At 48.2% G+C, this 24,107-nt stretch overlaps 1 protein-coding gene across 2 annotated transcripts in view; it reads left to right on the forward strand.

Annotated features, from left to right (window-relative positions):
• The first annotated feature begins 446 nt into the window (after positions 1-446).
• SMG1 (SMG1 nonsense mediated mRNA decay associated PI3K related kinase) overlaps positions 447-24,107 on the forward strand; it is a 111,535-nt gene continuing 87,874 nt past the window's right edge. For both annotated transcript variants that reach the window (XM_055134187.1, XM_055134186.1), the window contains exon 1: positions 447-1,004. Coding sequence is in view for 1 of the 2 variants with exons in the window: in XM_055134186.1 (XP_054990161.1) it covers positions 919-1,004 (86 nt within the window). In the remaining variant the exon portion in view is untranslated. The remainder of the gene's footprint in view (positions 1,005-24,107) is intronic.

Consider the following 24,107-nt stretch of genomic DNA (forward strand, 5'->3'; position numbering starts at 1 on the left):
CCCATCACCCTCCGCTCGGCCCTGCGGGCGCCGGCCCCGCCCTTGGGCCCCTCCCCGAATCAGGCCCCGCCCACCACCCTCCGCTCTGACAAGGCGGGCCTCGACGCAGCTCTCAGGCCCCGCCTCTCGCACCAGGTCCCGCCCCACCGCAGGCCCCGCCCATCATCGCCGTCTGCCTTGGACCAGCGGGCTCCGGCACCGCCCTCAGGCCACGCCTCTCTCAGCAGGCCCCACCTACCACACTTTACCCCGGCCGGGCCCTTAGGCTCCGCCCCGCCGCAGGCCTGCCCACCCGGCTCAGCCCCAGCCCCGCGGGAGCCGGCCCCGCCCTCAGGCCCCGCCCCGCCGCCGCCGGCCCCGCCCACCCTCTCCCCGGCCGGCGGGCGCCAGCACCGCCCCTCGCTCCCGGCATGCCGTGCGGCAGCGGCGGCGCGGCGGGCGGAGCCGGGAGGCGGGGAAGCCGTGGCTGTGTGAGCGTGAGGAGCCGCCGCCACCGCCTCCTCGTCGCCGTCGTCGTCCTCCTCCACCGCCTCCTCCTCCTCCTCCTCCGGGGCGCCGGCGTCGTCGCGGGCCGCGCACGGCCCTGGGAGAGACGTCGCCTCCCCTTCCTCGTCGCCGTCGTCGCCGTCGTTCTCCCCCTCTCCGCGCCGCTCCCGCCTCCTCGTCGTGCGCTGCGGGCTCCGGCGGAACCCGGAACGGCCGGCGGCCTCCCGCGGCCTCGGCCTCCTGCTCCTCGTCCTCCTCCTCCTCCTCCTCGTCGCCGTCGTCCGCGCCCGCCTCGTCCCCGCCGTCGCCCGCCTCGTCCTCCTCAGCCCCGCGCCCCAGCGCAGCGGCGGCGGCGGCGGCGGCGGCCGGCCCGGGCGGCGACTCGCGCTTCTTCGGGCGGCGGCGCTTGGCCATGTCGTGTCGGGGAAGGTAATGAGCCGCAGAGCCCCGGGGTCTCGGCTGAGCAGCGGCGGCGGCGGCACCAAGTACCCGCGGAGCTGGAATGACTGGCAAGCCAGGTGGGTGCGGCGGGGCCGGCGCCCCCCGCCGCGGGGAGGCCGCAGGCCGCGGGGAGGCCGGGGAGGCGCGGCCTAGGCCCGGCGCGGGCGCCCGGGCGCGGCTCCCGGGCCCCTCCCGGACGGGCCCTGCGGGGCTGGCCCGGGGGGCACCTGGCGGCGGGCGGGGGCGGGGAGGGGTCGTGAGTCACACGTCCCCCTGCCCGCGCGGCCCGCGCCGGGAAGCCCTCCGCCGGGGTCCCGCGTGTAAGCTAGCCCCCCAGCACGTGTTGGTGCTAGAGCCCCCGGACACCCTCCCGGTGGGCAATCAGGAAAAGAGCAAAGAGCAGAACGCCCCCCCCAGCAACCCCCCCCACCGCTTCGAGGCCCGACCCCGGCGTGGCTGTGATGGGGGTGCCCCGACCGCCCTCCCCGCTGGCCCCGGGGAAGGAACTTTTTCTCCCTTCTCTCTCCTCCTCCTCCTCGCCGCGCTCTCCTGCCCAGCGAGGATGCCGCGGGACCTGGACCCCGCAGTGGGGCCGGCTCAGAAGTCGATTGGGAGCGAATGTGATTTAAGCTAGCAAGTTAAAATATTTCAAAAAAAAATTATTTTTTCTCCCTTTTACTCTTTTTTTAAAAAAATTGATTCTAGGGCATTTATGCCTGCTTGTGTATTCTGGCTTCTCGCTGATCATAAGTGCTGGTGCTGGAGGCTTGGTGTAGGCTGACCCCGGTGCTTAGGGAAGCCCCACACAAAGGTCTAGCCCCACCTGGGGGCCGGCCTAAAGGGGTCGTGGGTGTGTTGCAACTTTGATTCCTGGTTCCTGGAAGCTCGCTGCTTGCATGGTCGCGGCCCGTGTGTTGGCCAAATGAATGAGAAGTGACTGATTATTGCAATAACTCCTGCTCCCTGATGGTTACATGTAATGCGGGGAAGTAATTTGGTGAGATGTTAGAATGTAACCTTTTCAGACTTGATAGAAGAATCGAAGTAATCTTTGGATGAGTGGGTCATCCATTTTTCTTTTTTCTTTTTGAACTGTTCATAGTTGAGAACTAAGGTGCTTTAACTTGGTGACTTTGAAAGTGAATGCCTGAGTCAATAATTGGGATGTTAAGTGGTTAAGACAACCATTTAAAAAGTGTGCCTTGCTTTAGTTTTTGTTTCTCTTAGGGTTTGAATACTTTAAATTGGCGGACTAGGTGAAATAGTTTTTTTCATTACTTGATATTCAGATGCTTTCCATTTCCATGGAAGTGCATAAAATCTGATTTTGTCGAACCTGAGTGATTCATTGGATGAGCTTGAATTTGGCATTGAGAGCTGGCCTTTGACAATGGGTAAACTGCCATTTTTCACTATCATGGTCAGCGTGTTACTGAGAATTAAGTCTTCCTTGAGAGGACTGAAGAGAATTCTCTAACACAGCTGGTATTTGTAGTCGTATCTCGAATAGAAGGACGAGCAGAGTTGCAGCCCCCCTGGTGTGCTCCATAGACTGTGTGTGTGTCTGTGGGTTTCTGTGGTTTGGGGTAGGTACCTGGATAGTCATGCTCTCTGTGCTTCTTTCAGGTGCTTCGTTTCTTCAGGTGTGGGTGTGTATGTGTGTAGATTTAGGATATAAGCTTTCTTTGAAGCAGTACTCGAACAAAAATCTCAGAATAAGATACTGTTGAGTTCCTTGTGAGGTTACAGAACACCGCAGTTGGCCAGGACGTTGGCATGAGTGGCTTTCTGGTAGAGGAGGGAACAGGGAGATAGATGGTTACTCGCCCCTCTTCACCCTACTTCCAGATTTTCACTCTCTTGTTTTCTTCCCTGCCTCCTTGGTACTTATTGAATGAATTTTTATCTTTTTGGGTTTGGGGTCCACACCTAGTGGTTCTTAGGGATCGCTTCCAGAGGTGCTCGGATAATGTGCTGGGGATAGAGAATGGAATCAGGGTCTGCTGCATCATGCAAGACAAGTGCCATAACTAACCTTTGTACAGTACTTTGAGTACAAAGGAGTGGAGTCTCTCCACTCCTCCCCATTTAAATGAGGCTTTATCTTAAGATAAATGTAGGCTCATTCTTTATAGTTTATTGATGCATGCTTGGTCCATTTTGGGGGTCGGGAGGGGGAGAGGCATGTGGAAAACCACATCCAGTAGTGCTTAGGGCTTTCTCCTGACTCTGTTCTGGGATAATTCCAGGTGGGGCTCAGGGGACAACATGGAATGCCTGGATCGAACCTGAGTGAGCCACATGCAAAAAAGTGCCTTGCCCTCTCGTAGTGTGTTGCTCTGGCCAGCATTTTGTTCTTTAAAGTACTCTTTGCAGGCGATAGTTCAGTGGGTAGGGCGTTTGTCTTGCATGTGGCGGACCTGGGTTCGATCCCCATCATCCCATATGTCCCCTAAGCACCCTCAGGAGTAACTTCTGAGTGCAGAGCCAGGAATAACCCCTGAGCACCGCCGGGTGTGACTCAAAAAGACAAAAACAACTCTTAGCCTTTATTTACTTTCCCTTATCTGATTTTTTTTTTTTTTGCTAATTCCTGAGTAATTCCTGAGTGGTGCTTGGGGGACCATATGGGATGCAGGGGATTGAACCTGGGTCGGCTGTGGGCAAGGCAAATGCCATACCACTGTACTATCGCTCTGGCATCTGACTTTTTTTTTTTTTTTTTTTTTTTTTTGCTTTTTGGGTCACACCTGGTGATGCACAGGGGTTACTCCTTACTCTGCACTCAGGAACCACTCCTGGCGGTGCTCAGGGGACCATATGGGATGCTGGGAATCGAACCCGGGTTGGCCGCATACAAGGCAAACGCCCTACCCGCTGTGCTATCGCTCCAGCCCCCCCTTTTTTTTTTGACCCTGGTTTTCCTAGATTTATGCTTTTGGAATACTGGGATTTAGAAAATAATTCTTATGACTTTAATTGCTACTTTGCCCCCTGATCTGGAAACCTGCTGTGGAGTCAGTCGTAGTCACACACAATATACTTCACACATAGTGACAGGAAGTGCTCTGTTCCAGATGGCTGAGTAGACTAGTGTCATATGGCGGTAAAGCAGATCTACCTTTGCCAGACACACACATATTGTGGTAACAGTTATGTGTCACTGGTTTGCAGTCTCAGAGCACACTTTGCTCTCAGTTCATGTTAAGAGTGATGGGACAAATGCTGCTTGCCAAAGTCTGACCCTTTCTTAACTATATTGTGGAAAGTAAGTAATCTTTTACCAATCAAGATAAAAACCGTAATATTTATTATTATTTTTTGTTTTGGGGCCACAACCCCGGCTGTGCTCAGGGCTTACTTCTGGCTCTGCTCAGGGCTTACTTCTGGCTCTGTGCTCAGGGATCATTCCTGGTAGACTCGGGAACATGTGAGGTGCTGGGCATCAAACCCGGGTTGGCTGTTTGCAAGACAAGCTCCCTATCACTATACTATTGCTATGGCCCAATAATGATTTCTTTTAAAAGTGTATAATTAGGGGGCCTCTGAGCACTGCCAGAAGTGATCCCTAGTACATAGCCAGGTATAAATCCTGAGCACCCCAAACAAACACAAGCAAAAAAAAATGTATGTAATCAGCAACTGGAGAGATAAGGCCTTTGCCTCACATGTAGCTGATCTCCGTTTCATCCCCAGAACTGCACATAGCTTCCTGAGCAGAGCCAGAAGTGAGCCCTGAGTGTGTTTGGGTGTGGCCAAACCCCTCCATCCCCAAATAACATTTTAAAATCACGAGTAATGAATAAGTTGCTACTGTACATTTTGGTACTCCATGGCTAATTTAACATTGGAGTAAATACACTTTTACCCGTCAGAGGACACATTCACCTCAGCAGAGAACAGAAGAATTATTTTAGTTTATGCTTGGGTGTATTAGGACTTTAACAGATTATATGTTAGTTTTTTTTTTTTTTTTTTTTTTTTTTTTTTGTGCTCAAACTCAGATTCTTTGTATGGTTCTAAAAAGACAGAACTGTATGTCAGAAGTAGTTCGAGGTCTTGGTAAATGTCGGCAGGTGAGGGTGGGGGAGCTGGTACAGAAGGTAAGGGCTTTTGTCTCTGACACTGTGGATGGTCCTCTGAGCATTGCTGGTTATGGCTCAACCCTGCCTCAGCAGTAGACAGGGGGGAGTTCTCAGAAGCACAGGACAATTTAATATCCTGATTGCCACAGGCCAAAGACTGGCATGAGTTTTATAAAGAGAGAAAAGCCAGAAACCAGTTTGTCTGATACTGAGACTATGGATATCATAGTGACCTTTGCTGAGTCCTGTCTGATGTCCCTAGGAATATAGTGAAATATTAAAAAAAAAAGGTCAGTGGACATAGATAGAACCGTTGTTGTTAGGGCTTACTTCTGCTCTACAGCCAGGTACACCACATGTGCTTGATACACCACATGTCCTGTGGGGGTTGGACCCACATTGGCCACATGGAAGGCAAGTGCCTTACCCTATCGAGCGCTTTAATCAAATGGTATTTAATGATCACTAATTCTGTGCCTCACAGATTTCCAAGAATACTCAGGAATTCTTTTAAGATAATTGTGTTTGGATGTCCACATTTTTCATTTGTTTTTGATCACATCCTGGCCTCAGGGGCTGATGTGAGCTTTGTGTTCGAGACCTGGTGGTTTTGGAGATTGAGCCCCAGACTCCTCTGTGAAGCATGACTCTTCAGCCGTGCTTTGAACCATCTCCCTGACCTGGGTTCTTAGTGTTGTGGGGAAGCTTATTTTCTCCATTATAAAACAAAGCATTCCTATGAAACATTCGGCAGTTTATCTTCACTTTGTTTTGGGGCACACCTGGCTGTGCTTGGGGTCGCTCTTGGTGACCCGTGGGGGGACCTTCCTGTGTCTGGGTTCCAACATGCAGAGCATGAGTTCCAGCTTTTGGTGCCATTGCCTTGGCTCCAGTCATGGGCTACTTTGAAATACATTAACAAAATGAAAATTATTTAGGGGAATATTTATGTCATAGGGATTTTTATGGCTAACAGAACCACTATCTCTTATTTGAAAAGAACTTGGTAAAATGCAAATATTATTTAAGATATTTTAAAATCATGGTGTAATTGTTTTCGGTGTTTTTTTGGGGGGTGGAGGCAAGAGGTACTTAAGAGGTTCAGAACCCCTCCAGTGATTCTTCAGCGGCCAGCCTGTCGGCAGGTTCAGCTCAAGGCCCAGAGAATGCTTGCTGCTGTTCTGAGGCCCTCAGGGCTGCACCTGGCAGGGGACCATGTGGCGCTCAGGGGACCATGTGGTGCTGGGGATGGAACCTGGGTCAGGCCCTTGCATGCCCACTGTACTATCTGCTAGCTCCTTGGTGTAATTGTTTTTATATGTGATTCAGAGTTTCAAGGCTGGAGAGGACCTCAGAGGGAATACAGTGGTCTTACATTCAATGAATCTTGACATTTGTGTGTCTTGACCCCAATCAAGGTAAAAAAACACAAGGATTTTTTTTTCTTTTTTGGGTCACACCCAGCATTGCTCAGGGGTTACTCCTGGCTCTGCACTCAGGAATCACTCCTGGCAGTGCTTGGAGAGGACCATATGGGATGCTGGGAATCGAACCCCGGCATACGCCTTACCCGCTGTGCTATCGCTCCAGCCCCACACAAGGATATTTTTTCCCTCTAGTTGAATCACATTCCGGCCCTCCCCTCCTCTCCCACCCGCAGTCAGCAGTGTGCGGGAGCCCAGGGCTCACACAGGGAAGGCATGGCAGTGCGGCTAAGCTCCAGCCAGGCCCCACAGGTACATTTTGTCTTAGAGTTTGTTTTTTTTTTTTTTTTTTTTTAGAAAGGAAGTCTTTGGATATGTCTCATGATTTATTACCAGCGCAATAGTTTCTGAGGATTGATAAGATCCTCATATGCAACGTGGTTTGATCATTTTCCTTTTGTTATAAACATACTTACTTGGGATATCTGTAGATATCCTTGTGGAAACTTGGTTAACCTCTCTGGCATTTGAGTCTTGGAGTACAGAGGCGTTTCTCTAAGAGTTTTCTGCGGACTTTCTCCTCCCTTTCAGTGCCTGCCCTTCAGGCTGCTTTCCTTTCTAAGCCTAGGGCTTCGCTTAGTACCCTCTCCTGTGCCTTCTGGGCATTGCCACAGCTCTGCCCAGAGCACTTTCCTTTTCATTTTAATCATCCCTTTGTTTCCCCCTACCAGTTTAAAAGTTCCTCAGGGCTAAATCTCTACCTCCCCCCCCCCCCTTCCTTTCCTTTCTTGTCCTAAAGCACTTCCTTCCTATCTTACTTCCGCCTTTAGGCCTTTCCATGTGCTGATCTGCGCTCTCAGCGTCAGAGTCACTCTCTCAAAAGTAAGGGTCTCTCTAGCACTGCATTTGGGGTTTCCTCCATTACTGACCATCAGCTGAAATGTCTATGCATTTACCTCAAGTAAAGATTACTTTCCTGTGTGTAGACTTCTTTCCTTAGTTTGCTCCCATCTTCCTGACTAGTGCCTGCCTCAGTAAGTAGTACACACTCTCTTCCTCAGCTAGATACATGGAAATGGAATTCTGCAACTTTGTTTCTATATTTGATTTTTCACTTGAGTTTAGGACACTTTTGCTGAGGAGGCGTTTTAGGAGAAGTCTTCCATGTAGAGCAGATTGGTTATCCAAAGGCAGCAGTTTAAACCTGTTGAGCAGTTCGGAGCACAGCTGTCTAGTGGACTGAGGGAGGTGGCTAGATCTTTTTGTTTTTGGTTTTGTTCTTTGGTCACAATGAGTCATACTCAGGGATAACCTCTGCACTCAGGATTACTTCTGGTGGTTCTTGGAATAACATATGGGATGCTGGAGATCGAACCCAGGTCAGCCTTGTGCAAGGCCCTCCCACTGTCCTATCCTGCTCCAGCTCCAGGTGGCCAGATTGTTAACAGAAGAAATATTTATAGGTTATTTATGCATCTTGAAAAACTATAGAGCTCTCATGTTTAAAGCTTTAGACATTCTATTAGTGTCTACTACTGTATCCCACATTTGTCCCATCGTTTTTAAATGACCTATTAACTAAAGCATGTGGCATTAGGTTGAGCTTTCTGGCTTCTCATTAGAATGCCCTAAGGAAATGAACACTGACAGATTAATTGGTGTGGGAGAGAGTTGGGCCACACCCATGGGTGCTCAGGACAGTGAGGATCTTCAGGGGAGACCGGGGAGTATGCTGTATCAGTGTGTCAGGGATCGGAACCCAGACCTCTGGTGTGCAGTGCATATGCCCCAGCACTTTGAACGGCCTCCCTTGACTTGAACTTCTTGCCAATATTCTGCACTGATGGGGGGATAGCTAAACTGAAAATTTCTAGGGTCAACAGATTTGTAAGCATAGTGAATCACTTGCTCTCTGTGCCATTTCCAAAGAGTATATTGTATTCCCGTTAGGAACATATTGGGGGCTAGAGTGATAACGCAATGGGTAGGGCACTTCCCTTGTATGCAGCTGACCCAGGTTTGATCTCTGGCATCCCCTATGGAGTAATTGCTGAGTGCAGACCCAGAAGTAGCCCCTGAGCATCCACCAGGTGTGGACCAAAAGTGAAACAAACAAACAAACAAACAAAAAACAAAAAAACATGTCAGGGGCCAGAGAAATGGTACCGGCAGGTAAGGTATTTGCCTTGTATGTAGCCAACACAGGTTCGACCCAGCACCTGCCAAGTGTGATTTCTTGCCACTGAGCCAGGAGCCCTGAGCCCTGCTGGGTGTGGCCCCCCAAACTGAAACAAAGCAAAAAGCATAGTGCCTTTCTTGCTTGTGGCCGACCCAGGTTCAACCGCCAGTATCCCATATGGTCCCCTAAACATGGCCAGGAGTGATTCCTGAGTGTAGATTCAGGCGTAACCCCTGAGCACTGCTGAGTGTGGCTCAAAACAAAAAAAAGAAGAATTTAATAATATTCTTGTTAGTTACTGTTGTATCTGTTTCTTGGATGGGAGGAGGTGATACCTGGCGGTGATGAGGCCCTTGGCTCTGTGACTAGGGTCACTCCTGGCGGCACTTAGGAGTGTGATGCCAGGGATTTGAACCTGAGTCAGCTGCATGCAAGGCAAACAAACAACCCTTACAGTACTTTCTCAACCTAGTATGGTTATTCATCTCATCATCCATAATGTCTAAACCATGTTTATTTTATTATTAAGGTCTTTCAGTCTTTTTTGTCTTTTAAAAGTTCTGTTTTTTAAAAGTTCTGATACCAAGGGATTTCTTTTATCAGAATTAGAGCTTGATTTTTGGTTTGAATTTGGTTTTTGGGCAATACTCAGTGGTACTCAGGAACCCCTGACTTATTTCTGACTTGGTGCCCCGAAGACTGTGTGGTGCCAGGGGGGAAAGCTGGGTCTCCTGCATGTAAGACAGACAGGTGCCTCACCTATTGAGCTAGCTTTTTTTTTCCCCCCTTTTTTTGGTTTATATGTTTTGGCCCACTCCTGACTGCTCAGAGACCACTCCTGGTGGGTGCTGGTGATTGAGTCCAGGTGGGCTGCATGCAAGGCAGGTGCTTTGCCGTCAGTATTATCACTCCAGCGCCTGCTGAGCTGTCTCTTGAGCCTTCAGAGGTTGTTTGGGATTTTCTAAGTTATGCCATTTCTTGGGTTTTGTTTTTCTTTCTTTCTTTCTTTCTTCTTTTTTTTTTGAGACTGTCCAAGTGTCCCGTTTCCCTGGAGGATCACTGTTGGTGTGTGATGCTGAGGGTATAACCTGGGCCTGTGCTTGCCAGGCCTGCACACTAGTCTTTGAACTCTCCAGCCCTATGCTAGTTACTTTTCCTTTCTTTCCTTGTTTTTTCTTTCCCCACCTTTTTTTTTTGTATTTGGCCTGGTGGTGCTCAGAGCTTGCTCCTGGCTGTGTCTATCCTCAGGGCTCCCTCCTGGCAGTGCTTAGGGGACCTATGTGGAACGCCAGGGATTAAAGCCAGTTCAGCCACATGCACGTGCACTGTCTCTATGCTATTTCTAAGATGATAAACGGGGCACTGTTTTTGTTTTGTTTTGGGGCCACACCTGGTGATACTGGGGGTAACTCTTGGCTCTGCACTCAGGAATTAATCCTGGTGGTGCTCTGGAGGGTTCATATGGGATGCCGGGGATTGATGCCCTGTTGACTGAGTGCGAGGCAGTCCCCGCACCTGCTATATTAGATCTCGACTCCACAAGACCACTCGGTATTTTTTTTGGGGGGGAGGGGTGGTTTTGGGGTTATACCTGGTGATGCTCAGGGGTTACTTCTGGCTCTGTGCTCAGGAATCTGTCTTGGCAATGCTTGGGGGACTAGAGGGATGCCGGGGATTTAACCTGGGTCAGCCACATGCAAGGCAAGCGTCCTGTGCTTTGGCCATCCACAAGAGCCCTCTTTTTTTTTTTTTTTGCTTTTTGGGTCACACCCAGCAATGCACAGGGGTCACTCCTGGCTCATGCACTCAGGAATCACCCCTGGCGGTGCTCAGGGGACCCTATGGGATGCTGGGATTTGAACCCGGGTTGGCCGCGTGCAAGGCAAACGCCCTACCCACTGTGCTATCACTCCAGCCCCCCACAAGAGCACTCTTAATGACTCTGTGGTGGCCTAAAGTAATAGTATAACATGTATATACCTGCAAATTAAAAAAGAAGTTAAATTTATTATTTGCACAGTCCTTACCCCCCATCCCCACAGTCTATTTTTTTGTTGATTTGAGAAATGCTCCATCAATAGTCTTACACTGTATAGTGACACATACTAGTTTTCTTTCTATATTTGCCAACATTGGCAACCTTTTATTTTTTATTGAAGCACTCTCTCCTCCCTCCCCCTCCTTCCTTTCTCTCTCTCCCCTCCCTCTCTTCCTCCCCTTCCACCCCCATCTCTCTCTTATATGAGTATCACACCCAGCGATGCTCAGGTGTTACTGCTGGCTCTGAACTCAGGGATCATTCCTGGCTGTACTCAGGGGACCATATGGGATGCCAGGATCCAACCCGAGTCCACTGCGTGCAAAGCAAGCACCCTGCCCGCTGTACTATCACTCTGGCTCCTTTTGAAGCTCTATTAAGTTCATTTTTTCCCCCTGAAGTTTAATTGGAAACTTGACTCTCCTGACATTTTGACTTTCTGGGTTTAAAAGGTGTGTTTATGATACTCAGTGAGAGAGAGGTGTGTGTTTGAAAAGTTAACTTTTATCTTGGTCTATTTAGTTACTTAAAACAGCCCGTGAGGGCCAGGGATGTGGCTCAGTGTGAAGTACATGTCTGGCATGCCTGAGATAGTGTGAGGGGTGAGCCTCGGTCTGCAAATAAAAACAGAGAACAGCCCAGGACTCTTGCCCTTCAGCCTCTTTCGGGTCTCTGGTCCCTTCCTAGTTTCTCTAACAATATAAACCCTGGAATATCTTTTCTGTTTTTGGGCCATACCTATGGTCCTTGGGGCCTGTTCCTGGCTCCGTTCTCAGGGATTATTCCATATGTGGTGCCTGGGACAGCACCTGGATTGTCTGTGTGCAAGGCAAGTGTGTTGCCTGCTGTGTTGTCTTTCTGGAGTTGGTGGCTTTTTTGTTATTTGGGGGTCACATCTGGTGTTGCTCTGGGGTCTAGCCCTGGCTCCTGGGACTGTGTGGTGCTGGGGATTGAACTTGGGCTTGGTGCCTTGAGTGTTCTGAGCCATCGCAGGTTGGTAGATTCCCTCCCCCTCTCCCCCGCCCCCCCATATCTTGTTTACACGTTAAGAAATTTTGAGGCAGCAGAAACAATCTTATCTTTGTGCTATTGGAGAGCAGACACAAATAGCATAGATCAAGGGTAGGTTGAAAGGTAGCTTGCACCCTTTTTTCTGGTTTGTTTTTGAGCAACACCCTGCAGTGTTTCAGGTTTACTCCTGACTCTGTTCAGGCCAGCCAGGGTTGGCCGTGTGCAAGGCGAACGAGCTCAGCTGGCTGCTCCCTCCTGCACTCCCGGGGCTTTGACATGCTGGGGACGGAGCAGGCAGGGCACGCACTCCACCGCCTGCGCCACAACCTCGGCCCCTGCTTGTTTTAAAAGGAGAGGATGGATTACGAAATCACAGACAGGACAATGCCAGAGCATTAGTTTGTAGTGCCACACTTGGTGGTGCTCAGGGCTTATTCCAGGCTCTCTACTCAGGGATCACACATGGTGGTGCTCTGGGAACGATATGAAACACTGGGAGTTGATATGGGATGGTGGGAATCAACCTGGTTGACTACAAAACTGGGTTGACCGCGGGTTGATTATATGTAAAGCAAACATGACTACCGGCTGAAAGCACTTATTTTGAACACACTTAAAGTCAATCTGATTACAGTATGTTTGGGGGTCCCAGAGGTGGTACAGTGGGTAGGGCACTTGCCTTGCCTTTGGGCGACCCAGTTTCCACCCCTGAGTGTTGCCAGCAGTGATTCCTCAACACAGAGCTAGGAGTAAGGCCTGAGCACTGAGGGCCACACGGGTATGGCCCCCAGACACACAAGCATGTTGAGTCAAAATGTAAAGAAAGAAAACGGTAGGATATGGATAGTGTTAAGATAAGTGGTGATTTTCAGCTATTTCGTATTTTTAGAAACTTGAAGCTAAGTACTTTGAATACCTCAATATATTTCTGACTACTTTGAGCACAGTGGAAGCCCTGATTTCTGCTTACTCTTATGTTTTGTTAACTACCAAAAACTGTCTTAATACATTTTCCTACAGTTCAAAGAGTAGTGTGCTAATTCTGAAACGCCTATTTGACTTAGGAGACTATATCTTTTGAGATTTATTTAGCTTTGAGATCTATTCTCTTTTTTGGGAGTGTGGGCACACCTCAAGATGCAATGGGGCTTATTCCTGGCTCTCCAGGTACCACTCCTGGTGGTGCTCGTGATCAAACGATGTGTGTGATCAAACCTGGGTTGGCCTTGTAAGGCAAGCACCTTACCTGTTGTACTCAGTTTTTTCATTTATGTTTAAGTAGTTGGAAATGACTGTTTCAGGATCACCCCTACAAAAAGAGATCTTGAGGCTTAAGTAGGGAAGTTTATCAATTTGTATTTTAGCTATGATGGCAGGTATTGTGTTTATTTAACCAGTTTGAGTTTTACAGTGTATTTCCTACCCCAGGCTTCCTGAGGAAATGGATCCTGTAGGAGTAATTGGAGATGTAGAAAGGAAATCAGAGTCTTTCAAAAATCCACTTTGCTGTTGTGGTGAAGGTAGAAATTCACAATGGTGAAAGTAGAAATAGAATTTGGGGTATCTCGGATTTCTCTCAAAGGTATACATTTTCCTTTCCTTTTTTGAAAAAAAACCCCATCTGGCTTTGCTCAGGGCTTTCTCCTGGCTCTGTGCTCAGGGCTCCTGGTGAGCCTGGGGGACCATATGGGGTGCTGGGGCTCAAACCCAACTTGGCTGCAGCCAGGACAAGCACTCTGCCGCTGGACTGTCCTCCCGCCTCTGTATGTTTATTTCCTAGGAGGGACTGGGGTGAGGCCCCTGTGATTAATCTAAGAGCACTGTAAAGCTATTTCTGGTGACGTCTTCCTCTTGGTTCAGTCACTAGTGTGGAATAGGAAATTTCTCGTCTTTCACATATCTACTGTTGTATTTTAGGTGTATTTTACATTAAGGGACTGTGATAGAATATTGTTCTTTTGATCTCCTAAAGCCTTGTCTTGTACTCAAGATTCATCGGGTATTTATTGCGTAACATTGCAGCATTAGTCCCTAACTTGGCAATACTTTTCTTTTTTTTCCGTTTTGATGCTAGGGATTGAAATCGGTGACTCACACTTTCGAAGCATGCGCTTTACTCCAGCCTAATGTTTCTCTTTCAAAATATCCATTGTCTAAATTGCCTAGTATTTAAGAAAAACATTGAGTGATTTTTGCAGTCACATCATTTTTCTTAATCAGTCTTACCTATAAAAAAGCAGTGGCAATGGGCTAGAGAGAGTATCATTGGTAGGGCACTTGCCTTGCACACATTTGACCAAGGTTCAATCCCTGGCTCCACATGTGGATGGTCCCCTGAGCCTACCAGGAATGGTCCCTGAGCACTGATAAGGGTTGGCCTGAAAGCTAACCAAACAAAAACAACCAAAGTAAACAGTGACGAGATGTTCCCATATTGGGGCTCAGGGGACCATGTGGGATGCCCAGGATCAAACCTGTCATCTATATGCAAAGTAAGCACCTTGCTTGCTGTACTATTGCTCCAGTCCAGGATTATTTTAATTTTTAATTTTAGTTTTTGACTTCTGAGCCACACCCAGCAGTGCTCAGGGCTTACTCTTAGCTCTGCACTTAGAAATCACTCCTGGTGGCCTTGGGGGACCATACGGGGTGCCAGGGATTGAACCCAGGTTGGCCACGTGCAAGGCAAACGCCCTAATGTACTACCACTCTTGCCCCACCAGGAATTTTTTTAAGAAGGTGGTCACAGGTTTCTAGCAATCCATGTACTCCAGGCCAGGCACGGCAACCCGAGTTTCATCTCTGACAGTGCATAGGATCCCTTGAACACTGCCCGGAAGGGAGCCCTGAGCACTTCTATGTGTGGCCACCCCTCCAAACTCCCCGAAGCCCCCAATAATAAATATACTTTGTTCTAGAGTTGCCAGCCTCATAGCTTGGGGGTGTGGTGGGGAAGGGGTGTATTTTAATCTACGGGTCTCTGGTACTTTCTAATGTAAAACTGGTCCACTTAAAAAATAATATTGAGGCTTGCTCTTCAGGGCCATGCTTTTCCTTGAACACAGGAAAAGCTCGCCTGTCTCTGTTTGTTTGCCTCCTGGAGAAGCCTGTGTTCTCTTTTGAACACACACTTCTCTCTCTCTTGCTCTCTTTCCCCTCACGTGTTTCTAAATTTCAATAAAAACTACCTTGCTTCAAAAGAAACAAAACTACTCACATAAATAATACCTAGACTTTTCTGTAACACCCATTTGGGATTCTTCTAGTAGTTGAATTCTTGGTGACTCTTAAGTCCTCTCTCTTAATTGTTAAGTTTGGCACTGAACTGGGGCTGGGGTGCAGGGGTTGTCACATGCTTCGTAGACATTTACGGACTTTTGTCCTTCGTCTACTAGAGCGGTCATGGAGCGGAGAGATTTCCTTTCAGTCCTGGCAGTTTCCCAGGGCAATGGGATGTTTCTGATGTTCTCCCAGGGCGCCCTGACAAAGGGGAAGATAAGGTATGCAAGTGGAAGCTGGATCAGGGTTGCTTTCTCTCGAAGACAGCAAACTAGCTTGGATTAAAAGTAAAGAGGTGTATATCCTCTTGCCTACTTCTAATGATTATCGTGAACAGCTTTGTAAGGGTCTATCGCACAGTGATTCAATAAAAAAAACCTGGGGGGGAGGTAAAGAGGTGGGGAGCTTACCTGGCTTTTATTCTCGGTACCCCATATGGTTCCCCCAGTGTGCCCTGAGTGACCCCTGACCACATCTGGGTGTGGCCCCCATCCCACCCCACCCCCCCAAAAAAAAATGCTGGGTCAAGTTGATAATACAGCCACTCAGGCATTTGCCATGGTTTGGGGTCATATTTGGCAGTGCTCAGGTCTTCATCCTGGCTTTATTTTCAGGGATCACTTTGACAAGTCAGAGGGCCAAATATGATGCTGGGGATTGGACCCTGGTCAGCTGCATAGTTGGCAAAGCTCCCTACCCACTGTACTAACTCTGCAGCCCTCTCATGTCTATTTCTTTTCTTTTGTTTTCGGGTCACACCCGGTGATGCTCAGGGGTTACTCCTGGCTTTGCACTCAGGAATTACTCCTGGCGGTTCTCGGGGGACCATGCTAGGAATCGAACCCAGGTCAGCCGCGTGCAAGGCAAATGCCCTATTTGCTGTGCTATCACTCCAATTCCCCCTCATGTCTGTTTCAACCAGTGATTTTCTGATTGAGCACTCAGTGGTTTGACGCTAATGTGTGTGTGTGTGTGTGTGTGTGTGTGTGTGTGTGTGAGTGTGTGAGAGTTGTCGTCCAAGGGGTCAGTTATTAATGTAGCCACAATTTTGGGAGCTCTCAAGTAAGCATGCATACATTTTTGGAAGATGAACAGTGCATTTATTTTTATTGAATAATGAAATGTTATATGGACATTTCCAGACAGTTTTCTTAAGCATTGATAAAAGAGTAAAATTGCTGTTCTCAAAACTTAGTATAGTGAGTATAGGTAAAAGATCTTTCATATTATGGCATTGAGAAATTACAGAAAAAATAAAGAAGAGGGGCTTTATTGGCACGTGAGCGACTTGAATTGGAAAGTGTCTCCAATCAAAGAAAGGAAGTTGGGGTTGGTTGTTATGCCTGGTAGATTTAGGGTGACTATCAGTCTGTACCTGTTTAGCTTTTCAGCAAACTTGGGTATTTCTGAGGGGGATTCGTCATGTACAGTTGAAGGACATGCACGTGTGGAGAAAGGTTCTCAGGATGTGCATTTAGTATTTTGATGAGAGAAAGAGAGGGAGGTGGAGGAGCACTCCATTGCACAGTCTCCACTGACCAAATTGTGTGCCCAGGGGCCCTGGGTTCTTTATAACTACAAAGGATTCCCGAGGTGCTATCCAGGCTCTTAGATCCGAAAGAATGTAGTAAGGTGGCTTCTCCCAGAGAGAGGGCTTGCCTATCTTCTCAACTGCAAGCCCCAGGCCAGTTGCTTAACTTTCGTGTGTGTGTGTGTGTGTGTGTGTGTGTGTGGCGGGGGTGGGGGGGTGGGGGAGAGTTTGGGCCATATCCTGGGTTCTCAGGGATCACACGTGGTGGAGCTTGGGGGTCCACATGGGGTCCCAGAAATGAATGGAACCTGGGTTGGCTGTGTGCAAGGGAAACCGCCTACTCACTATATAGTCACTGTGACCCCTCCTTTAACTTTTTTTTTTTTTTTTGCTTTTGGGTCACACCTGGCTCTGCACTCAGGAATTACCCCTGGTGGTGCTCAGGGGACATTATGGGATGCTGGGAATTGAAACCAGGTAGGCCTCATGCAAGGCAAAGGCCCTACCCACTGTGCTATCGCTTCAGCCCCTCCTTTAACTTTATAAACTATAGAGTCTCTAAATTTTGGGGTAGGGGAGAGACAAGGAACAATGTTGCAAATAGATCTGATGATTTGATTATACTAGCCTAAGTGTACTGGTATTTTGTTTCTTTGTTTCTTCCTTTCTTCGCTCAGGGCATCAATCCCAGGGCTTCACCCATGCACATGGCAGCCAGGTGCTCTACCACTGAGCCAGCTTGCCTGCCCCACGTTTCTTTTCATATTTTATCCAGGTTAGTACTTCCAAGCTTTTAGTTTAAACCAATTTTTTTTATGCTGGACTAGTTTATTCAAACACTGACAACTAACAGTTTCATTTAAAAGCATAGGGGCTTTAGGCCAGCATTGCGTTCTTGCATTCTGCTGTGGTGACTAAAGGAAGCTGGCAGTAGAGAGGGGCTGGGACGGGACTCAGGTCAGAACCTGCACTGAGGCCGGGCCTGAGGGGCTGGGCTGGGACTCAGGGTCAGAGCCTGTCTCCTGCCTCGCCCTTCAGGACTGCCGCACCTCACTGGGCGTGTCCTGCTGCCCCTCCCCTTCCACCACCACAGAAAAAAAATGTCTGACCTGAAATTCTGCGTTAGCAGGACCTGAATGGATCATACTTTTACCGTGAAGAGATGCTTACTCTTCAAAGTCAGAGTTCTTGCCTTACCGTCTGTGGTTCTTTATCAACTGTGACTTACCTGATTTCTCTTTCCTTATGTTGTGGTGACCAGGTGCCACACAAGTGTGTGTGTGTGTGTGTGTGTGTGTGTGTGTGTATACACACACACACACACACACACAGGATGCTATCAACCCTGACTTGTGTGTGTGTGTGTATATATATATATACACACACACACACATATATACACATACATACATATATATTTAATAATATAAAAAAGCTTAGGGTCTTAGGGTTTATTCCTGGCTCTGCACTTGGGAATCACTCTTGGTGGTACATTGGGTACCCACCATATGGGATACTGGGAATCGAACCCGGGTCAGCTACATGCAAAGCAAGTACCCTCCCTGCTGTACTGGTGCTCTGGTCCCAATACATTTGGTGTGTGGGGTGTTGGTGCATGTGCTGGTGTGGCATGGTGGAGATCATACTCTTGGTTGTGCCTCTGGGGTCCCACCAGACTTTGGGGCAGACCTGGGAAGGAACTCTGACCTCATTCTGAGTACTCTGCCACTCAGTTATCCGAGGGCCCAGTTCTTTTTTTTTTTTTTCTCCCTTTTTGGGTCATACCGGGCAATGCACAGGGGTTACTCATGACAATCAGGAATTACTCCTGGCGGTGCTCAGGGGACCATATGGGATGCTGGGAATCGAACCCGGGTCAGCCGCATGCAAGGCTAACGCCCTACCCGCTGCGCTGTGCTATCGCTCCAGCCCCGGGCCTAGTTCTTTTATTGAAAAAGTTTGTGTGGTATGTATGTCTGTGGTGTGTGTGTGCGAGAGTGCGCTGTGGGAAACCCTGAGAGCCTCTGTCACAGTGCCTCAGCCCTGGCTGGCCCGTGTGTGTGTGTGTGTGTGTGTGGCTTGTTTTGTTCTTGGGCTGTTTCTGGTGGTGTTCAGCGCTTAGCCTTGGCTCTGTGCTCAGGGATTTCTCCTGGGAGTGCTTAGGGGAGCTGTGTGCCATATGGGTATATGGTATGCTGGGTGTCCAGCTGGGTCTGCAGAGTGCAAGTCAAGTGCCTTCACCCCTCTACTATCTCTTCAGTCACTCTATACAGTTCTTTAAGGTTTGGTTTGTTTGGGGTTTCCCAGGCAGTGTTCTGGAGCCGGGCCCCACCTGTTGCCTTCTGGTTCTGCGCAAGGGCCTGAGGATGTGAGGCTGTGGGATAGGCCTGCCGCACAGGTGGTGCTACAGCCTTTGTGCTTGGTGCTAGTGCTTTAGGCTGGTGGTTTTTGTTTGTTTGTTTCTTTCTGGACATGTGGGATATGCCCAGTGGTGCCCAGAAAGTGCTCCTGGCAGGCTTGGGGAACCATATTTGATGCTAGGATTGAACAAGCAAGTGTCTTACCTGCCATGCTGTGGCTTGGGCCTTACTTGGCATGTTGTCGTCTGTTTGCCTCCCCCTTTTTTACCGCTGCTCCTGTGAGTGGGCTGCACGTGCCTGGCTGGGGTGCTAGCACTTTCAGTTGTGGTGTTCTTTGGGGCTCACAGAAAGCTCCCCGGCTGCAGAGCTTACTGAGGATTGCACTCCTTTTTTTTTTTTTTTTTTTTTTGCTTTTTGGGTCACACCCTGCTATGCACAGAGGTCACTCCTGGCTCATGCACTCAGGAATTACTCCTGGTGGTGCTTGGGGGACCATATGGGATGCTGGGAATCAAACTCGGGTTGGCTGTGTGCAAGGCAAACGCCCTACCCACTGTGCTATCACTCCAGCCCCAATATTGTTGATTTTAATAGAGCACTTTGGAGTAGAAATATGGGTTACAGGGTGAATCTTGAAGAAAAGTTAGTGTTCGGTTAGAGAGTTGTATTTCAGGACCAAGAGAAAGCTTCAGTGATGAGACGGGCAGTCTGTACTCAGTAGATTGTTTATAGTCTCAGCAGTGGAGGAAAAATGATAAGAAAAATTGGTGGGTCCCTGTCCTGGAATTTGCAGATTCTGGCAGAACACAAATAAGCATGTGTGATTTTATTGGTTTTTGTTTTTGTTGTGCCCTCACAATGCGAGTGCTCTACCACTCAATCTTGGCCCACAAATGAGCATTTCAAGTAACACCTAGGGGACTATTACCTCTGATAACTTGATTTAGATGATCAGAACTTACAAAGGAAACTGAAACTTGAAGAGTAAAACATAGTTAGGGTCAGTGACAGATGAGGAAAAGACCAAGATAGCTGGATGGAGCACTGTGGCTTCAGTGGCATTCAGGTTAGGGTGGGCCAGGGCAGCCCACTGAGAGGACTTTAGCCTTGCATGTGCGGGGCCTTGGGTTTCATTCCTGGCATTACAAATAGAGAAAGGGAATGGGGGAGGAGGGGAAGAATGAGGGAGAGACGGGGGTTGTGGGGAAAGGGGTGAATGAAAGGACCTGGAATAATAGGATGCTATCTTGGTGCTTGGTCAAGATTCCGCTGAGGAGGAAATACTCAGTAGGATGATAAAAACGGAGAAAGGTCATCGTCAGTTCTGTGGTTTTGGCAAGGGTTGAGGGTGGTTTGGGCCACACTGTGTGGTGACTGCTCAGAGGTTACTCCTGTGGTGCTCACTCCAGATAGTGCTCCTGTGTAGTACTTAGGGTCCACCACATGCAAGGCAAATGCCTTAGCCCCTGCACTGTTTTCCCAAATTGTCTTTTTTTAAAAATTTCTTTATTTTGTTTCTGTTTTTGTTTTGGTCACACCCAACGATGCACAGGGGTTTCTCCTGGCTTTGCACTCAGGAATTACTTCTGGTGGTGCTCGGGAGACTGTATAGGATGCTGGGGATTGAACCCGGGTTGACTGTGTGCAAGGCAAACGCTCTACCCGCTGAGCTATTACTCCAGCCCCATGTCTTTTTTTTTTTTTTTAAATTTCTGAGCCACACTCTGTGGAGCCCAGTGCTTACTTGGCCCAGCACTCAGCCTCTGTGTGCTCAGCGTTCATTCCTGACCACTTGGTTTTGGGAATCCAACCCGGCTCTGCTATCTCCAGCACCATCCCCCACTGTAAATATTTTAAGATTTCCCTGCCCCCCTTGGGCTATGGAGGAGAGAGAGGAGACATGCTGTGACTAACCAAATAATGCCACTTACTAGAAAATGCCTAATAATGAAACAGTTTCTTCAGACATGAGTTCCTGTACTGGTGAGACAGGACCCTGTGGACTGGAGCACATGCTTTGCATTTAGGAGATCCTGGTTTCAGCCCCAGGGTCATGTGACATCTGAGCACTGCCGGGTGTGGCCCCCTCAAAACAAGCATAAAGACACTAATTCCCCCATTTCTTCTGTTTGACACCTCAATAAATTGAGGTAACAATTCATCCCAGAGCAGACATCATTAATGATGGCATAGACTGGGGAGCTGATGGCAAAATAAATCATTCTCATGGGTTGTGATTTCAAAGTGAACCGAATAGAGAGTCAACTTTGGAGAAATTTTGAGTGGTGTGGTAGATCGAACAGCTGTCAGAAGTTCTTAGGAAAGGGGCCAGAGAAATAGATAGTACAGCAGGTAGGATGTTTGCCTTGCGCACTACTGACCCGAGTTCAATTCCTGGCACATAATGGTCCCCTAAGCCAGGAGGAAATCCTGAGCACTGCTGGGTGTGTGGCCCCCAAACAAGTCTCTGAGAAGTCGATCAGAAAGAAAGGAAGAAAAAGTCAAACTTCATACATGTGGAGTGGAGGAAGAGTCTGGTGACTTTGAATCCTCTAGACTTGATCTGGAGGGTTACTTGTAAGACTGACAACAAGAGGGTTCCATCTGCAAGATACCTTCATACAAGGTACTGTTCCAGCCTGCTCAGCCTTACTCGGCAGCCCTGTGAAAGCTGCAGAAAGAATGAAGCCCAAAATCTGTCTCGGATTTAGCAGCATCAAGGTTATGCTTGGTTTTGCCGAGAAATGGGGTTGAGGCTGAATAAGTGTGCAGTGAGGGACTAGTAGAGCTGGAGAGATGGGAATGGGGAGTAGACACCCCTTAGCATGACTGTGGAGAATAAAGGCACATTGCTGGAGGAATATGTGGGTTAATAGTTTTTCTGTTTGTTTCGTGTACTTAAAAATACATTTTCAGGGCCTGAAGTGGCAGTACAGGGCCTAGGACTCTTACCTTGCACACGACTGACCCAGCTTTGATTTCCGGTGTTCCATATGGTCCCCTGATAACCACCAAAAGTGATCCCTGAGTTCACGGGTAGGAGTAACTGTGAGAAGTGCTCAGTGAGGCCCCCACCCCCAATTTCTTTTTCTCCCAAAGGGTTCATTCCTGTGGCGCTTAGAGCCCCCAGGGCTGTGGATCAAACCCAGGACTTGACATATGCTGGGCAGGTGTTGTACTGCTTAAACTAGTTCCCTGGCTCTGTCTTTGTATTTTTTAGTGGAATTCAGAGGATTTTCCTTGGGAAAGGCCGATGAGAAAAGTAGACTCCTTAGGAGAAAGACTATCTGAATTCTTCATAAGGCCTAAAATTTGGTACAGATGTGTTTTGTGATTTGTTCTTTTTTTTCTGATTAGAGACTGTGAGAAAGTGATATTGTGTGTGTGTGTGTAGGAGGAGGGTGGGGTGGGGCTTAGGAGAATATTTGGAATCTGCAGAGAAAGGAGGAGATCCAGGTAGAGCTTGGAGAGAATGGGAAGTTAACTGGTGAATCTAGAGAAATATTTAGCTGTGGATGATGGAGAGTTGAATTTCTCCGGGGTTTAGGTTTTGCAAGAATGGGGTGAGGAAGCTATAAAGAGAGGTTAAAGGGATTGACAAGAGTGTGAGTGAAATGATAGACCATGAAATCTAAGCTGGTTAGAGGAAATGAAAAAGGAAGGAAGTATTTAGATTTGGAAAAACGTGTCACTGGAATTAAAATTATTTGGAAACACAGCTTTAGGAATGGTATTGAGAAAGAGGAGTAAACTGTTGTCAAACGCATCATCAGGGGACATTGAGCAAGATGGGTTGAGCTAGGTAACTGGGATTTGGGTGACAAGAGCACTAGTTGTGTCCCCACTTTGGCAGGATTAGTTTCAGTGCACTGCCAAGGGTGGCACCCATGCCATCCAGAGTTGAAAAGTGAGGCACGCCAAGGAGGGTTGTTTCTCAAGAGGATTGTTGAGACCAGAGAAGAGAAAGGGTATATGTCGATTCTCCTTTTTCTCTGTTGGAGGGTGCTGGTATCGAACCCAGGTCCCAGACATGTGAACATGGCATGACAGACAGCTGGCTGCTCGGTTCTCTTCTTTTTAAAGGAAAGACTTGAGCAGTCTGCTGTGTTGGTGGGTGATGAGCTGTAGAGAAGTGGGAAGTCAGGGGCTATCCTCAGGAGGTAATGAGAGTGGATGCAGATGTTACCTCTGGTAGAATTGCTTGTCCCACCGTGTGAGGGCATGTGTGTGTACATGTGGGCAAAGGGTTTAATTTACTGGGGAAAAGGTACTCAACAAAACTGATTTGAGTTCTTGCTCTTCCTTTTTAAAAAAAGAAGCAACAGGGGCTGGAGTGATAGCACAGCGGGTAGGGCGTTTGCCTTGCACGTGGCCGACCCGGGTTCGATCCCTGGCATCCCATATGGTCCCCAAGCACTGCCAGGAGTAATTCCTGAGTGCAAAACCAGGAGTAACCCCTGAGCATTGCTGGGTGTGACCCAAAAAGCAAAAAAAAATGTGTGTATATATATACATATATATATGATTATTTCACAGTTCATACAAATATTAAATTATTATGTTGTGTACCTGATATTATTGTGTCTTTATTAAAAGCACATATATCTGGGGCCCAGAGAGATAGTTCAGCAGATATAGTCCCCTGAGTACCACCAGGAGTGATTCTTGACCACAAAACCACGAGTAACCCTGAGCATCACTGGTGTAGCACTCCCCCCCTCCCCCCCTGACTGGAGTTGAGTCTAGAATGAAAGGGCAAGCAGGTATAGCACTGGCCCCCTTCCCTGAAGTTAAGTCTTAATCATATTTGTAAAAGATGTTATTACAAACCTTTTTTCTCGTGTGTGTGTGTGTGTGTGTGTGTGTGTGTGTGTGTGTGTAGGGTGTTATACTCAATGATGCTCAGGGGTTTATTCTGGCTGTGCACCAAAGAAATTACTCCTGGTGATGCTCTGGAGACCGTGGTATATGGAATATCAGGGATCAAACATGAGTTGGCTGTGTGCAAAGCAAGCTTCCTCTGTACTATTCTCTGGTCCCTATACAACTTTTTTAATAGTATTTTGAGAATTTGGATTAGTGTATATTCAGTGATTTAAAAAGACAGGTGCTAGGGTTCGGGAATGTGACTCAGGTGGTGTAGCTCATGCCTTGCTGTGTGAGGTTAGGCTTTCAGTTCCTGTCATCATTTCCCCCCACCCCAGAACACTGCTGTGTGTGGCCCTCTACCAAAACAAACAAAAAATACCCACAAAACCAGTGCAGTTAGAAGC

This window comes from Sorex araneus, chromosome 4 (assembly GCF_027595985.1).
Source record: "Sorex araneus isolate mSorAra2 chromosome 4, mSorAra2.pri, whole genome shotgun sequence".
NCBI classification, from domain to species: Eukaryota; Metazoa; Chordata; class Mammalia; order Eulipotyphla; family Soricidae; genus Sorex; species Sorex araneus.